At 33.5% G+C, this 16,783-nt stretch overlaps 1 protein-coding gene across 5 annotated transcripts in view; it reads left to right on the top strand.

Annotated features, from left to right (window-relative positions):
- The window catches only part of MAP4K3 (mitogen-activated protein kinase kinase kinase kinase 3), a 195,992-nt gene that overhangs the window by 137,100 nt on the left and 42,109 nt on the right, over positions 1 to 16,783 (top strand). For all 5 annotated transcript variants that reach the window (XM_020976955.2, XM_020976957.2, XM_020976956.2 and 2 more), the window contains 4 exons: positions 3,898 to 4,057; positions 4,723 to 4,835; positions 7,453 to 7,494; positions 10,263 to 10,347. In XM_020976955.2, coding sequence (XP_020832614.1) covers positions 3,898 to 4,057; positions 4,723 to 4,835; positions 7,453 to 7,494; positions 10,263 to 10,347 — 400 coding nt within the window. The remainder of the gene's footprint in view (positions 1 to 3,897; positions 4,058 to 4,722; positions 4,836 to 7,452; positions 7,495 to 10,262; positions 10,348 to 16,783) is intronic.

The raw sequence follows: 16,783 nt of genomic DNA, 5'->3' as shown, positions 1-16,783 counted from the left end.
TTCATTGAGAAGGCAAGTAATTTGATATGGGTTATGCCTTTGCCATCATGTAAAACATATTTCCATGTCAGTCATGTTATGAAAGAAAACAGATTTTTAAGAAAGGTAAAAAAAAAATTATGCTTTGATCTGCATTCAGATTGCATCATTTCTGTCTGAAGATGGATAACGTTTTTCACATAAATCCTTCAAAATTGTCTTGGAACATTGTATTGCTAAGAATAGTTAAGTCATTCACAACTGATCATAATACTATATTGCTGTTCTCTTGGTTCTGCTCATTTCACTTTGTATCAGTTCATGTAAGTCTTTCCAGGTTTTTCAGAGAACATTCTGCTCATCATTTCTTATAGCATAATAGTATTCCATCACAATCTTATACAACTTGTTCAGTCATTTCCCAGCTGATAGATATCCCCTCAATTTCCAATTCTTTGCCACTATTAAAAGAGCTGGTATAAATATTTTTGTACATATAGATTCTTTTCCTTTTTATTTTTTTATATCTTTGGGATACAGACCTAATAGTGGCATTGCTTGGTCAAATGGCATGCATGGTTTTGTAGCCCTTTGTATGTAGTTCCAAATTGTTTTACATGATGTTTGAATCCGCATACAACTTCACCAACAGTGCTTCAGTGTCTCAATTTTCCTACATCCCCTTCAACATTTGTCGTTTTCCTTTTCTGTTATATTAGCCAATCTGATAGGTGGTAGCTGAGAGTTGTTTTAATTTGCATTTCAATAATTTAATAATTTATATTATAATATATAATAATAATTCAGTAATTTAATTTGCAGTCAATAGTGATTTAAAGCATTTTTTAATATAACAATAGGTAGCTTTAAATACTTTATCTGAAAACTGCCTGTTCGTATCCATTGACAATTTATCAATTGAGGGATGGCTCTTATTTCCATAAATTTGAACTCCCTTCCTCTGTATATATGAGAAATGAAGTCTTTATCAGAGAAACTTGCTGTAAAATTTTTTCACAAAGTACTATATACTTTCCTCCATACTGTTTTCCCCATTTATCCTACTCTCGCTCTCCTTTCACCCTGTCCATTCTCAAGTGTTTTGTTTCTGACTTACCTCCCCCAGTCTGCCCTCCCTTCTATCACTGCCCACCACACACACACACACACACACACACCTTCTTCCCCTCTTACTTTCCTGTATGGCAGGATAGATTTCTATATATCCAATTAAGTGTGTATATTTTTCCCTCTTTGAGCCAATTCTGATAAGAGTAAGGTTCAAGCATTCCCTGCTACTTTCTCCATCTTTCCCTCCACTATAAAAGCTCTTTTATGTCCATTAACGTTCTACCTCTTCCCTTTCCCCTTCTCCCAGTGCATTTCTCTTTCTCACCCCTTAATTTTATTTTTTTTAAGTCATCATCCCGTCATACTCAACTCATACCTGTGCCCTCTGTAGATGTATACTCCTGACTGCCCTAAATAAGAGAAAGATTTTAGAAGTTTCAAGTATCATTCTCTTATGTAAAAATGTAAGCAGTTTAACTTTATTAAGACTCTTATGATTTCTCTTTCCTGTTTACCTTTTTATTCTTCTCTTGAGTCTTATATTTGAAAGTCAGATTTCCTATTCAGCTCTGTTCTTTTCATCAGCAATGTTCAAAAGTCTTTTATTTCATTGAATATTCATTTTTTTTCCCCTGAAGGATTATACTCAGTTTTGTTGGGTGGATGATTCTTGTAATCTTAGCTCTTTTTCCCTCCAGAGCCCTCTGGTCCTTTAATGTAGGAACTGCTAAATCTCATGTTGTCCTGACTATGGCTCTATGATATTTGAATTGTTTCTTTTTGGCTGCTTGTAGTCTTTTCTCATTTCACTTGGAAGGAATTTGGCTATAATATTCCTGGGAGTCTTCATTTTGAGATGTCTTTCAGGAGGTGATGCAGTAGATTTTTTCAGTTTCTATTTTATCTTCTGACTCTAGAATATCAGGGCAGTTTTCCTTGATAATTTCTTGAAAGATGATGTCTAGATGTTCTATTACTTTCAAAGCCATTTTGTTAGAAGCCTGCAGCCTAATAACTTTCTTTGATATATCTCTAGCATGTATAGACAACTTTTCTGTGAAGATCTAGTAGTAAAGAAAAATTGACTAAATTGCTAAGACTACTACATGATGTTTTGGGTTTCATTTTTGTTGATCTGTTTGCAATTTAATCCTTCAAGGTTGTATTTTATGTAGTGAATAAATATTTTTTTTTAAGTCAGTGATAACTAGTAATGGACATACAGAAGTTGTGGATAATTTAAAGCTTTTTATAGATTATAATTCAAACTTATTTTTAATTAGCTTTAGAATGTGTGTGAGTGTATGCAGACACCTAGATTTGAATATGATATATTCAGGGACTGTAAATATAAATTTACATAGTAAAAATAAATAATAAAAACCTAACTCTTGGAGGAGTGAAAAAGCTCTCTATTTCACTCCTCTGCCTTCTTTCCAACTTTCCTTGTAATCTTTAGATTGGAAATAAATCTCTTTCATCTCTCTTCTTAGCATGAAGCTTAGTCCATGAGCTTCTTGAAGATAGAAACTATCCAATTTAGGATATTGTAGATTTATAGAAAGTACTCAGGGAATGGGGAGAAAAGGTATGGAAAAAGAAGGAAAGCAACTCAGATATTCCAACCAGGGACAGCTCTAATGCAAAATAAAAGACATTGGAGCTGTGTAATGGACATTTGGAGATGCCAGACTAGAGGTGAGGGCTAGATAAGTAGATTTGAGAATCATCAGCATAAGAGGTTCAAATGATGTGGAAGTACAATTGACGAGATAAGGCAACTTCTTGGTTACGGTGGAGGAGGGGTGAAGAGAAAGAAGGAAGGGTTGGGAATGAGGTTGTAAACAGGTAAGTGACTATAAGGATGATGATCCTCTGAACAGAAATAAAGTTAGAAAGAGGGACAGGTTTAGGGGCAAGGATGATCAATGTCATTTAGACATTTTGGATTTGAGATACATATGAGGAATAGGTGAAATAGAAATAGAAAATGGTACAAGACTAGTAACTGGGAAGGATGTAAGTGAGATATATTGATTTGGAAATCATCTGCATAGACTAGAATTTTTTAACTTGGTATCCATGAATTTGGAATTTTTTTTTAAGATAGATTTTGTGAATGTGTCAATGTAATTGGTTTCCTTTGTGACTATGTATTTTCTTTTATGCATTTAAATATTTGATTTGAGGGGCAGCTAGGTGGCACAGTGGATAGAGCACCAGCCCTGAAGTGGATAGAGCACCAGCCCTGAAGTCAGGAGGACCTGAGTTCAAATCCAACCTCAGACCAAATACTTGACACTACCCTGTGTGACCCTGGGCAAGTCACTTAACCCCAATTGCCTTAAAAAAAATCACATTAAATATTTGATTTGAGAAGTCATGCCTGGGCCTCATCAGACTGCCAAAGAGGTCTATGATGCAAAAAAGGTTAAGAATCCCAGTACAGACATTAATTCACAATTATAAATTTTAAAAGATATGTTCTACCATTTATATGTAAAAATGATACTATTGACTCCAGACTGAATGGCACATCTCAAGCATAACACTCTAAAGTTATCAAAAATACATTTACTCTTTGCTTAAGATATCACTCTTTCATTGCTTTCATTTATTTGATATTTCCAAGGACTTGAATAGGAAAATTTAAACTTGTGTTTGCAGTTTTTTTAATTGTTTCAACAGATTGAGTTTCTGATATCAGATAAAGAATGACGATTTGTCCTCACAGATGTTTAAGCTTTCAAAGGACATGTTTTATTAGATCCATTATATAACCCTTTTCCTTCAGGAAAATAATTGTATTTAACTGTATATCCTTATAACATTTATGTATCATTTCAGCCTAAATCCATCTACATACCACAGGAAACTCCTGCCATTGAGGATGATAATCAAGGAACAATCAAGAGGTGTCCTGTGCCTGAGAGTCCAGCAAAGCCATCACAAGTTCCCCCCAGACCACCACCTCCCCGGTTACCCCCACAGAAGCCTGCTGTTTTAGGTATTAAGAGGAAAAGCCAAGTAAAATCCACCAACACTAGGGGCAGCTAGGTAGCGCAGTGGATAGAGCACTGGCCCTGAAGTCAGGAGGACTTGAGTTCAAATCTGACCTCAGACCAAACACTTGACACTTACTTGCTGTGTGACCCTAGGAAAGTCACTTCACCCCAACTGCCTTAAAAAAAATTAATTAAAAGAAAACTCCACTGACACTGGACATATCATATGGCCTGGGGAAGAAAGAAATAGGGGATCTTAACTCTTGAGAAATTGAATCTCAATGCCATTTGGGGGCAGGAACTAGGGAATGATGTATCCATCTTTTCTGCTTTTTCTCACAGTAAAGATGATAAAATTTTATTGAAAATATTGTCTACAATTGAAATTCTGGTTTGGAGGAGTTTTTTTAAATTTCTGATCTTAAAAATATCTTGTGATATTTTTAAGTTAGTGAATAATTTTCATTTATCTAGTTTAAATGTTGTTCTGTAAGAAAATATTAGAGATATAAGATAAGGAAAAAATTGTGTATAAGACTTCTTGTTTCAAAAAGCCTATTTCTTTTCAATTTGAGGAAGTACCCTTAGACAGAAATGAGAAATTCCTTAATGTAGTATCAGTACTCATAAACATGCAATGTGTTGTAACTAAACATATCTTGTTAAGGTAATGGACTGAACTCCTTCCAGCTGAATGGTGAACGAAGTGGCTCATTATACCAGCAGCAGAATGAAAATAGGGGCACAAACCTTTCAAGGAAAGAAAAGAAGGATGTACCCGTATGTATTTATTTGTAAATTGCATTTGTACTTTTGTACCCTCTTTCACTATTACAGTAATGCTGTAATTCTACAAATGCAATGATAAAACCAAAATGTAAAGTAATTTAAACATAAGTACTACTCATTTCTATTTAACTAATTGTGATTGAATGAATTACTGAAATAGAGTACCTCAGAAAAAAATCACAGGTTTTGTTACTTTAAACATAAGTGATACATTTTCAATAATATATATACACACATATATATATATATATGTATATGTGTATGTATATATGTACATACATATATATGTGCATGTGTGTGTATATATATACATATATATGTATATATATGTATATATATGTGTATATATATATGTATACACACACATATACACACACACACACACACACACACACACACACACACACACATTTTAGAATACTTGGTTGTACCAGAATACATTACAGAATTTGTGCTTCTGAGGATGTAGAAGCACTCCTTTTTTTATTGGGGTAAAACTTGTTTTATCTTTAGCCATCAGCGTCAGTAAAAAGTGAGTACAAAAATCTCTCCCTACTCTCTTTGTGGAAAGAAGGCTCCATCTCCCCACTAAGGATAAGGAAAGCTGTAGCATCTCCCCCTGCACTAATTGACTCTGACCTGAACTGCCCAGTACAAAGTTAGTGGTATCATTGTTAATCTTCAGAGAAAATAATCTGAGTGAAGGAGGAAAAATCAAGATGAATTTTTTGTAACTATCGTAGGTCGCTTGAGAAAAAGCTGAAAGCAGACTCATAGCTATTTATAGTTTTGTCATGTCCGATAAAAATATAAAACATTTTTTATTATTTAGAAAGGAAACTCCAGCTACATATAGATGTCCATCTGTTGCTGGGGAAAAAAAATTCTTATTCCTTCTCAAAGAGAAGATCCCTATGAGATTGAGTCAAGAAAAGATTTCATTAAATTCTGTATATACTAGCTAAATTAAAGTGATATTTTTATCATGTTAGAAACATTCTCATCAGTAAGCAGCACATGTGCACTTGTACTAAGTCCCTCTTTTTTAAAAAAGAGATATTATGAAATCATTTTTTCTCTTTACTGTTTGATCTGATCTGAATAAGAAACCTTATCAGTCTTTCTTTAACTGTCAGCTCAGAAACTGTATACTGCTATGAAATCTTTTTACATCATTTTAAGTTTTAACCACTTCCTAAAGGTTGGAGGCCTAGTCAACCCAGGCAGGACTCCTCGCTGAAGTGACTTAGGTCAGAATTAAATGGTTAGACATAAAGAAAGTAAGAAGTCTTTAATTATTAGAATTTCCTCTTGAGGTTGCTTTTGTTTGACCAGAAAGATTGAATGGTCATAGGAAAAATGACTCTTCATAGTGTGTGCTTACATTTTCAGATACTTTATCCCTATTAGACAAGTTAGAGACTATTACCTAACCTCAGAGTCTTCATCTTTGCTTAATTTTGACTGGATTTTTTTTCTTGAATACTATAAAATATATATTTCATCCTGAGGAGAGAGAGTTTAGTTAACTCTGCCTTTAAATTTCCCCTTAAGCAATGAGTGTGTGTGTGTCTCTGTTTGTGTCTCTGTCTGTCTAGCAAAATGTCTTTAACAGACTTGTGATCTAAAATGTAGAGCACTTAAGTTTTTCTTCCATAATATGTATGGTAACATACTCCATATAGGCAGCTAAAGGCTTTGTACTGTATCGCTGTGGATTATAAAGCACTGTAACATCTTAGAGAGGTTTTAGATTTTTTTTTGAGAAAAATATAATGTTGGATATTTTTTGAATGAGTTACATATAGTCCCATATAGGTAAAGGCATGCAAATTTACAGGGAAGAATTTAAAATATAGTAGATTACTTCCACCATTAACAGAAAACTCATCTTTTTATTTTCAAAAATTTATGCATTCTTAGTTATTTGTGCTGGGTTTTTTTCCAAACTTGCCTTACAAGTCCAATCTAATTAGAAAAGAGAATTAATAACAACAGCAAAAAAAAAAAACCCTTTTCAGTTGTAATTTTCTTTATTAGGTTATACTCAAAACTATATAATTGTTTGGAATCTTTAAAAAAAAACAGCCAGGTTTATACATTATTGACATTGGTTGTAACTGCTGTACATTTTGGGAGACATGTAATTTAAAATTTTAGTTAAGTAAAACTGATGATATAACACAATAATCCTAGGAACCTCAATTTAAGGAAAAAAAGTAAACTGAATTCATTAGAGAGTTCTCTTTAGGAGTTGACAGTAATACCAATTGAGATCATAGTAAATTTAACATGAAGAAATTTATCTTTAAAATACTTTATCTAAAAAGTAAAAAAAAAATTGGGTAGAGGCTAGAATTTGGAAGTCATTACTTTCTGTAAGTTAGTACTTAGCCTAAAGTTTATTCTTTTCAAGAGGCTTGAATCTAATTGTATCTTTTGGGTTTTATTTATTAGGATTCCCCCCTCCTCCAGTATTTCCTAGTTACAGTAGTTTTTAATTCTGTTTTTTGTTGTTAATTCATAATCTTTAACATTAACCTTGAAATTAAGTCAACCTTTTATAAAGTCTATACTTACAATTTGCCCAATGTATTTCTTTTTCTAGAAACCCATTAGCAACGGTCTTCCTCCAACACCTAAAGTGCATGTAAGTACTAAATAATAAAAAAAGTAAGTTATTCAACAAAATATAGAAAAATAGATTGTTTATTGGTATTCATTTGAATCATTGGGTAAATTATTTGCCTGTTTGAAAATATTTCTGTTGCCGTTCCCACAGTACAAAATATTAGAAATTCAAAATTAGCAAAATTTTTATTATCACATCAGGACCTTTCTTCATTTCCCTTATTGTTAGCACCCTCTCTCTTTTGAAATTCCTCGTTCGGTCTGTGTATTTAATTTGTGCCTTTTGTAGTTCCACAGTAGAATCTTCACTGCTCCTGCAGGGCCAGGCCTTTTTCCTTTTTGTTTTAGTACCCAGAACTTGCCTCACAGCCTTAAACATATATTAATTTAATTAATAAATGTTTATTCTTCAATTGAATCACTTGAACTTGAATTTTAATATTAGCATTTCAAATTTGATTCTTACAGAAGGAAACTGCTTTAATGTTAAAAATTATTATCTTAATTTCAAAGAATATGAAAATGTCACAATGAAGAAATGAGAATATATTATACATTCAAAGAACAGTTTTTAAGCACCTGTGATATAAATGCTGTATGATTAAAAATACACATTTTAAAACATTAGCTTGTATATGGCTTGATTTTTCAAAATATTACAAACACCATACCCGTGATCTTTTTTCTGTACCTATCATTCACTATTCTATCTGCGGCCTAAATTCCTACTCAAGCAGTAGATTCAGAATCAGAGGACCAGCATTCAAATCCCAGCATTATTATTTGTCACTAACAATGTGACCTTAATCTAATTACTTATCCTTTCTAGCCCTCATTTTCCCCATTTACAAAACTAAGGTTAGTAGATCATTTTCAAAGTCCATTCTAGCTGGAAATTCTATAAACTGCAGACATTTCTAGTGTTCCAAAGAGAGTATCCATAGTTCAGTGTTTTGCCTCCCATTCTCATATAGTTTGAATGCATGGAAATCCAAAAAATTCAGCAATTTCTTAGCAAAATACCATGCATGAATACATGCACATGCACGCACATGCACACACATTGAGGATGTGAATAATGTGCAACAATAGTGCACTCTTAGGAAGACCAGAAATTCAGCTAGTATAGACAAAACTGCTAAGTACCTCATATTTAATCCTGATACAATTAACCAAGTAAGATAAATGCTAACCTTAATATTATTTTAAGACTTCAAAGATGTGATATCGGTTTACTGAGAGTCATTGTTGTATGACATGATACTGATTATTTTAATTCAGAGCTAGCATTGACTTTTTTAGCTGTTGGTTTTTATTTTTATATTCACTTTTAGATTATGGCTCTTTTTTTTTCAATTTCCAAGGGCAAATGTTGCCTTAATTAATTTCTAATTATTTTTTCAGATATTTTAGCAAGAGGCAACATTGTGAAATAAATAGAAAACTAGCCTAATGGTTAGGAAGACCTGGGTTCAGTTTTTGCCTCTGACACACACTGGCTGTGTGGCCCTGGTCAAGTTATTTAATCTCTTAAACTGTGAATTGCAAAGAAGGTGCTGCCCTGCATTGGTAAAAGAAGCTTCTTCAATCTTAGAATTCCCTTTACCAGTGAAGTCACAGATCTATCCTTTCACTATCTTAGAGTATCTTATTAAAATTGTGTGATTTCTATAGTACAGCATGAGTTTTACCTTATCTTTTTAAAATTGATCTCCTTCTACCACTTAATACTAATTCCAGACAGAATTGTACCCCTTTTAAAAAATACTTGGAAATACTGATTATTAGTTATATGTGAGTAAAGTGAAATATTAGTTAAACTATTTGAAGTATGTGGCTTGAGCAAAACTTCATTTTAATTACTAGTGTTGAACACAAGTATTTGTCCTGCCTCTCTGATGTTGCTCAACTTACTACTTCCCTTGATGTTGCAGTGTGATGCCTAGTATGTCAAAGATTAACTTAGTATAACTTTGGAAAAAAGACTTTATCTGATCAAACATAAACAGTTTCACAGCTCTACCCATATTCTCTACACTTATTCTGAGTAGTTTAATAAGTTAAATTGGCAAATGGTCTAAAACAAGTGTTGATTGTGACCAAAGTGAGAACTTTTCAGTTGATGTTTTATTGGACCTCTTAAGCAACATAAAGCAAAATTCAATTGTGAAGCATTGTCTTAGCAAGATACTTATCAGAAATCTCAAAGTTTGAAGAACTTTAACATCATCTAAATTCTTATGAAATTCTGTGAAGCTTTCTAGAAAGAAAAAATGTAGGTTATATACAACAAAACCACTAGGCACATTTCTCATGAGACTCAGGGAAAAAGAGTAGTTACTTTCAGTTATATTGCTTTTCATTTCCCAGATGTTAAATTCAGCCATCAGAATCATTTTATAAGCAAAACAGAGGGAAAAATCTTTGGCTTTGTGACTCTTCTGAATTTATTGTTATCCTAGAATATTATAATACTTTTCATATTAATTATTAAGCTAGTATCAGACATAAATTGTTAGGGGGGGAAATATTCTTTTGTCATATTTACTCAGAAAGTCAGAAGGAATAAAAAATATTTGATTATTTTTTTTTCCTTTCCTCATTCTCTAACATATTCAAAATCTTGAGCCATTAAAACTTCTTTACATATTGGCCTTACAGTTAGGAAAATTGTCTTATTTGGGAAATTACCAACAATTCTGGATGCCTCTTTTTAAAAATATAAATTATCCACGTTAACCTTTTGGTCAGTTACTTATGCACATTGGCTCTGTTTTGTTTTTTCAGATGGGTGCTTGCTTTTCAAAGGTTTTTAATGGGTGCCCTTTGAAAATTCACTGTGCAACATCATGGATAAACCCAGATACAAGAGGTAAGTACTATATGTATTTGTCATGTGCTGATAACATTTTAGCTGATGCAGTGAAGCCATTCAGTTTTATTCATTTTCTAGATGTACAACCAAAAATAAAATAGTCCTTTAAATTTTGTCTTCATATCATCTTAAGATAAATATGATTTGTTTATGTATATGTCAGTTTTTATAGGTTGAAACAATGGATAATGATGGTACAGTGTTGTTATGACAGTTGCCCACGGTTTATCCCTAAACATGGTCTTTTTTGCTACTACACAGAATTTAGCCCCTTCTTTCTGCTTCTTGGTACTAATAGTAAAATCTATCTGTTGTTGTTATACTAACTTGTAAATCTGAATTAAGACATTTACTGTGTACTGTACTTAGTCTCTATTCATCTGCTTAGGGAAGCCCTGTAATGAAGTTTAGTGGTAAATCTGGGACTTAAACCTGATTCTCCAAGCTCCAGATCTGTTCTTCATTCTGGAAGCAGTCTGTTCTAGTGGGAGGAGTTGTGGCCTTGAGATCAGGGGAGACCTGGCTCAGAGCTTTGCTTTGACACATCATAGCTCCATGACATAGACTAATTCCTCAACCTCTCAGAGCCTGATGCTACTGGTGTGAAAATGAGAATAATAGTACCTCTCTTACTTCCAGGTGGTTGTGAAGATCAGTGTATGTTGAAATTATAAACTGTATAAACATTAGTTATTGCTATTACTTTTTCCCATACTATGTAACCATCTCAGTAGACCCTATAACCAAACTCTTCATGCCTTTTATTAAGGTTTGTGTCCTGGCAGGCATCTACTTTTATGTGGTGGTCAAACACATTTCTTATTGTTTTTCTTGGCAGCCTAAAGTAACCCACGTTTTATTTTGAATCACCGTCCACGTTTTGTATCTCGTATTCTTTATAATAATTCCATGAAATAATCCACACTAAATGAGGACAGAGAGGGTATAAGGACCCAGATCTGTCATTTCATTGCTTTAGGCAGTCTGTGCTGAGGAAACCCTGTTCTACCAAAGCAACTGTTGTACAACGTATACTTTTAGTTGGGGTTAAATGACTTGATCATGTTCACCTAGCAAGAAAACTTGAACCCAGGTCTTCTTGGGTCATGGCTGGCTCTTTCAACTATTCGTCACTGCTTCTCCCACTCTAATGGGCTGTATTAAAGTAGACTGACAAGTATCTAGTGATTATTTGCAAAGTGTCACCCATCTTCAAGCTGACTGGGGTCAGCATATTTTCCCCTTTACTTTTTTATGTTTTTTAAATCAAAAATTTACTTACATAAGTCAGATTGAAGTTGTTCTAAATTGTGCCCTTTATATTTTTCTCCTTTTTATTTTTCAAGTTTGTATTAACTTTTATCTTTGCTTTATAAGAAGTCCATAGTCTGAGCACACAGAGGCAGTTGTTTCACATATTTCACTAACAAGTCATTTCCTCTCTGTTAAAATAGAACCAGTTTCACTTTTTTGTGTAATATTATTTTATGCTCACCATATCCAGCACTTCCTAATCCTTTTCTCAAAGAAAATACTCTTAATGAATAGAGATGAGGCTTTTATATAGTCTGTAAGCCTTCGCTTACATTCCCTACTGCTTAACTATATTTTCTAACATTATTTCTGGTCTCTTTTCTCAATCCTATCATTATATTGAAGTCACCTAATATTAAAAGTATGTGTTGATTTCATTTTAAGAATCTTATTAATTCTTTATGGAATTTATCTGCTTAATCAAATGAAAAAGATATTTGTACATAAGCTGTGGTTATTTATGTAGTAGTCTGTAAGAGCTTTTTATGAGCTCTGTAATATGGGGTTACCAATGTCCCAGAAAATGTTGACTCTTTATTGTGTTATGTGCTGATTAGTGCAAAAAAATGAATCCTTTGAGGTGGTTGAATTATTCTAATTCATACTATTTGAAATTACAATTATAAGTAAAATATGGTCATTGGTTCCAGCCCACTGGAAATATGTAATGAAAATATTGTTTTAAAGTTTTATCTGTTTAATAACATAATAAAACATCAAAGGATAGAATAAATGTATTTTTTAAATATTTTTTGAATTTATTATTTATTTTTAATATTCTTTTATTTTTAATTTTCAGTGCCAAATTCTCTCCCTCCAACCCCCTCAGTCCACTCACAGAAAAGGCAAACAATATCATAACTATATATGTGAAATCATGCAAAACTTATTTCCATATTAGCCATGTTTTCGGGGGGGGGAAAGCAAGAAAAATAAAGGAAGTGAGAAGATTGTATTTCAGTTGCACCCAGAGTTTATCAGTTCTATCTCTGGTGGTGGACAGCATTTTTTCATCAAAGTCCTTTGGAATTGTCTTGGTTCATTCAGTTGATCAGAGTAGCCAAGTCTTTCACAGTTGATCATCATTACAACATTGCTGTTACTGTCGGTGAACAATGATCTCTTAGTTCTTCTCACTTCACTTTGCATCAGTTCATATAAGTCTTACTGTGTTTTTCTGAAACCACCCCACCTTGTTATTTATTTCCCATAACATGACAGTACTCTATAACGATCGTATACCACAACTTGTTCGACCATTCCCCAATTAATGAGATCCCTTCAATTTCTAATTCTTTGCCACTACAAAAAGAGCTGCTATAAATAAAGTATCAGTGTTTTTCCTTTTTTTTTAAATCTCTTTGGGATACATACCTAGTAGTGTTATTGCTAGGTCAAAGGTTATACAGTTTTATAGCCCTTTGACCTAGTTCCAAATTGTTTTCCAGAATTATTGGACCAGTTCACTATTCCTCCCTTATCCCCTCTAGCATTTGTCATTTCTGATAGGTGTAAGGTGGTACCTCGGAGTCTTTTAATTTTCCTTTCTCTAATCAATGGTGATTTAGAGCTTTTTTTTTTATATGACTTTAGATAGCTTTGATTTCTTCTTTTGAAAACTAGTCCTTTGACATTTTTATCAATTGGAGAATGGCATTTATTTTCATAAACTTGACTCAGTTCTATAGTCAATATATATTTGAGAAGTGAGGGCTTTATTAGACAAACTTGCTGTAAAAATTCCTTATATTACTTCATTGTCTATAGTACCTTTTAACAAAGTGTAGCTTGCCTGATTATCCCTCTTAATTAGGTCTATTTTTGCTTTTACTTTGTGTGAGATCATGATTACTACCCCAGCCTTTTTTTAGTTCAGCTGAAGCATATTAAATTCTGTTCTAGCCCCTTATTTTAACTCTGTGTGTCTTTCTCTTTCAAGGGTATCTCTTGTAAACAATGTTTTGTTGGATTCTGGTTTCCACTTCGATTTTATGGGTGAGCTCAACCCATTCACATTTGCAGTTTCTTTCCATCCCATTTTCTTATGTTTCTTTTTCTTTCTCTCTTTTTATCCTGTCCCTCCTAAAAAGTCTATTTTCCTACTGTCACCCCCCTTAATCTGTCCTTTCTTTTTATCACAACACACTTTTCCTTCTCCCCCCATCCTCTTCTCCTGTTTTCCTATTAGGTAAGTTAAATCCTATACACAACTGAGTGTTGATGTATATTCTTCCCTCCTTGAATCAGTTTCAATGAAAATGAGGTTCAAACATTGCCTACTTCCTCATCCTCCCCTCCCACATAAAAGTTCTTCCCTGTGTGTCTCTTTTATGTGAGAAAATTTTCCATATTCTACTTCTCCCAATGCATCCCTCTTTCTCACCCCTTCATTTTTTTTTGAGATTCCAACATAATCAACTCAGATCCATGCCCTCTGTCTATGTAAACTCCTTTAAACTGCCCTAATAATGATAAAAATTCTTAAGAGTTACATGTCTCATCTTCCCATATAAGAACATAAACATTTTAACTTTATGAGACTCTTATGATTATTCTTTCATGTTTACCTTTTTATGCTTCTCTTGAGTCTTGTGTTTGAATGTCAGATTTTCTACTCAGCTCTGATTTTTTCATCACGAAAACTGGAAGTCTCCTATTTTATTAAATGTTCATTTTCCTTCTGAAGAATTTATACTCAGTTTTGCTAGATAGGTTCTTGGTTGTAATCCTAGTTTTTTTGCCTTCTGGAATATCATATTCCAAGACGTTTATTCCTTTGATATGGAAGCTGCTAAATCTTGTGTGATCCTGATTGTGCCTTCATGATATTTGAAATGTTTCTGGATGCTTGCAGTATTTTCTCCTTGACCTGGAGGCTTGGAACTTGGGTTTAATATTTCTGGGAGTTTTTGTTTAGTGGTCTATTTCAGGAGGATATCAGTGGATTCTTTCCATTTCTGTTTTGCTCTCTGGATTTAAGATACTGGGCAGTTTACCTTGATAATTTCTTGAAATATGATGTCTAGCTTTTTCTTTGATCATGGCTTTCAGGTATTCCAATAATTCTTCAATTATCTCTCCTCAATATATTTTTCAGCTCAATTGTTTTTTCAGTAAGATAGTTCACATTTTCTTGTATTTTTTTCATTTTTTTAAGTGTCTCATGGAGTCATTAGCTGCCTTCTTTAATGAGATTTTTTTGGTCTTTTTTTCCATTTGGCCAGTTTTGTTTTTAAAGAGTTCTTTTCTTCAGTGAATTATTGTGTCTCTTTTACCATTCAGCCAATTCTGTTTTTTAAGGTGTTATTTTTCTTAAGTATTTTTTGTTCCTGTTTTACCAAGCTGTTAATTTTCTTTTCATACTTTTCTTGCATCACTCTCATTTCTTTTTCCAATTTTTGCTCTACCACTTTTAATCTCTTACTTCTAACTCTTAATCTCTAACTTTAATCTCTAACTCTTCCAGGAATTCTTATTGGGCTTGGGTCCAATGAGCATTTTTCTTTGAGGCTTTGTTTGTAGCTGTTTTTACATTGTTGTCTTCTGAGTTTGTCTTGGTCTTCTCTACCACCATAGTAGCTTTCTTTGGTCAATTCTTTTTGTTGTTGTTGTTTGCTCATTTTTCCAGTCTATTTCTTTGATTTGAACTTTATGTTTAAGTCAGACTCTGCTTACCTGGGGATGGGGAAGCAGTGTTCTTAAGGCTTTTCTGTGTTGCTGTTTTCAGAGTTAATTCTGGGAGTCTGTAAGTTTCTGGTGCTTCCAGGACGGTATGATCCTGGAAGAGCTATACTCATTGCTCTACTAGTCTACACTCTGGTCTTTATCTAGGAAGGGCCACTCTTCCCTTGTGACCAACTCCCAGAACTCCTCTCCACCCTGGAACCACGACCCAGAACTGCATGTGGGCAAAAGAGTTGCTGTAACCTGTGCCAGCAAAGGGTACCCAGCAAACTCATTCTAATCAGTTATCATACTCTCTTCCCATGCCTTAGCAAAGAGCTCCCAAAGCTGCTATAGCCATTGTTACTGCCATCACATGTAAGCTCTGAATGGGTTTCCACCCCAGTGTCACAAACTTCTTCGACTAACCTCCTACATTTTCTTAGGCTGGAACAATGTCTCACCCTAACCTTTTGTTGGCTCTGCTAATCCAAAATTTGATTTGAGGCATTATTTTACAGTTTTTTAGACAGGAATGTGGATAGAGTTCAACCAGACTGCTTCTAATCAGTAATCTTGGTTCCACAAAAATGTATTTTTTATTCAAGCTTATTACAAAGTAATAAAATAGTTACAGAAAACAAAATTTTAAAAACTAAAAGATAACAAATTACTGAATATCATGTGTAAAGATAGGCCTATCCTGATAATATGATGAAAACATTGTTGTTTAAAATATTTTAGCATCAGAGACCAAATTATCTTCCCTTTCTTTAAATCTTCCTACATGTGCTGGTAGATACAGAGAGTTTCTTCTTTGTCTTGGTGAATTTGTATGTTCATGATTTTCACACAGTGCACCAAGTGTAGTTGGATAACCTGGGGCTTTTAAATAGATCTTGTTGTCCTTGCAAAGTTTTTCAACCACCAGGTCTAAAATAACTTGAAAATTGGTCTTCAACAACAAATTTAGTCACTAATGCTTTCTTATGTGACTGCTAAAGAACTCGAAGCAGTAAGTGGCCTCTCAGCACACAGGGAGTTTGGAAAGCTATCAATAATCCTTGGTTTTAATTTACAATACCCTCCTGTGTTACCTTCCAGTAAAAGTATTCGACAATCCTTAGACCCTTTAAATCCATGCTGAGTTTTTTCTTTCTTGAAAATAGTTCTGAAAGGCATCCTTTTCCAGAATAAGCTTTTTTCATCCACATTAAAAATTTATTGATCAGTGTATCCACTTTCTTTGGATTATTTTCTTCCAAACATCAGAATATTTAGCTGTTGCAACCTCATCTACTATGGTTACTTCTGTGATAAGTTTAATATTGTGCAATTAAACTTGATTTTTAAAGCTATCAAACCAACTCTTGCAGCAAATGTATCTTCAGTGTCCACTTCATTCCTGTTTTCTTTCACTGCCTTAAATAAACTTAAGGCTTTTGTTTGAATGGCT

Source organism: Phascolarctos cinereus, unplaced genomic scaffold, assembly GCF_003287225.1.
Source record: "Phascolarctos cinereus isolate Bilbo 61053 unplaced genomic scaffold, phaCin_HiC Scaffold_2;HRSCAF=192, whole genome shotgun sequence".
NCBI classification, from domain to species: Eukaryota; Metazoa; Chordata; class Mammalia; order Diprotodontia; family Phascolarctidae; genus Phascolarctos; species Phascolarctos cinereus.
This window is presented reverse-complemented; position numbering and strand designations above follow the sequence as displayed.